The sequence below is a fragment of the Lottia gigantea genome, assembly GCF_000327385.1.
Source record: "Lottia gigantea unplaced genomic scaffold LOTGIsca_126, whole genome shotgun sequence".
In the NCBI taxonomy this organism is placed as follows: Eukaryota; Metazoa; Mollusca; class Gastropoda; family Lottiidae; genus Lottia; species Lottia gigantea.
In genome coordinates, this window is record NW_008707351.1 from 556,534 (window position 1) to 557,353 (window position 820).

At 31.0% G+C, this 820-nt stretch overlaps 1 protein-coding gene across 1 annotated transcript in view; it reads right to left on the bottom strand.

Annotated features, from left to right (window-relative positions):
* The window catches only part of LOTGIDRAFT_172079 (hypothetical protein), a gene marked incomplete at both ends in the record, with an annotated part of 6,602 nt that extends 5,855 nt beyond the window's left edge, over positions 1-747 (bottom strand). Inside the window, one exon of the mRNA XM_009048662.1 lies at positions 653-747. Coding sequence (XP_009046910.1) covers positions 653-747 — 95 coding nt within the window. The remainder of the gene's footprint in view (positions 1-652) is intronic.
* Between the last annotated feature and the right edge of the window lie 73 nt (positions 748-820).

The window sequence follows — 820 nt, forward strand, 5'->3', positions numbered from 1 at the left end:
TAAAATTATCCGTTTTTGAAAGTTAAAATGTCGATTAGTCTTTTCTTAGGACTCCGCAAAATATTGTAAAACATATATAGATATAGAAAGTGATTATGCCATTCAACCTCATTTATATGCATGTTTGCTTATTATGGAAGTTCTCTCCTTACCATTAACGGATTGACCTGTTACTATTTGAATCTTTGTTGTCACAAAGAAATGGAAATGGTGTACTTACAAAAACATAGTATCCCCACAATTGAAATAATTATCACTAGTACATAAAATCTGTGTAATGAAATTTTGAGGTATTTCATTTTATGTTTTGATTTAACTCCTATATTCTTCACTTTAACTGTTGACACACCACCTATATCCTTCTACCTATAACAGTAGTAGTCATTCAGACGATACTGCGCCTGTGAACCAACCGCTCATTGGTTATTAAATGCGTATCGATTAATACAGCTTTCGAGTTGATTGTTATCTATGGAAGGGCAAACCAGTCATTATTAAATTCAATGGACACTAGTCTAAGTCAATTGTTAAATGTTTAATTACAAATGTTTCAAGTGAAGATTCCATTTACGGAACACTTCCATAGTTATCGTTAATTTTTTATTTTTTCATATTTTTATCAAGAGTAAATTCTGTAATACCGCAGAATTACCTTATAAATATATTTTTCCAGACATCAGACTCCAACCGGAAATAGTGTAACGGAAACTCCTTCATCAGAAATCTACGGTGGCTCACATACGACATTTTCCCCTTTTTGCTTTGAATTAAAACTTTTTTTTACTTGAAGAAAATTAATTTTCACCTAGATGATATCTTT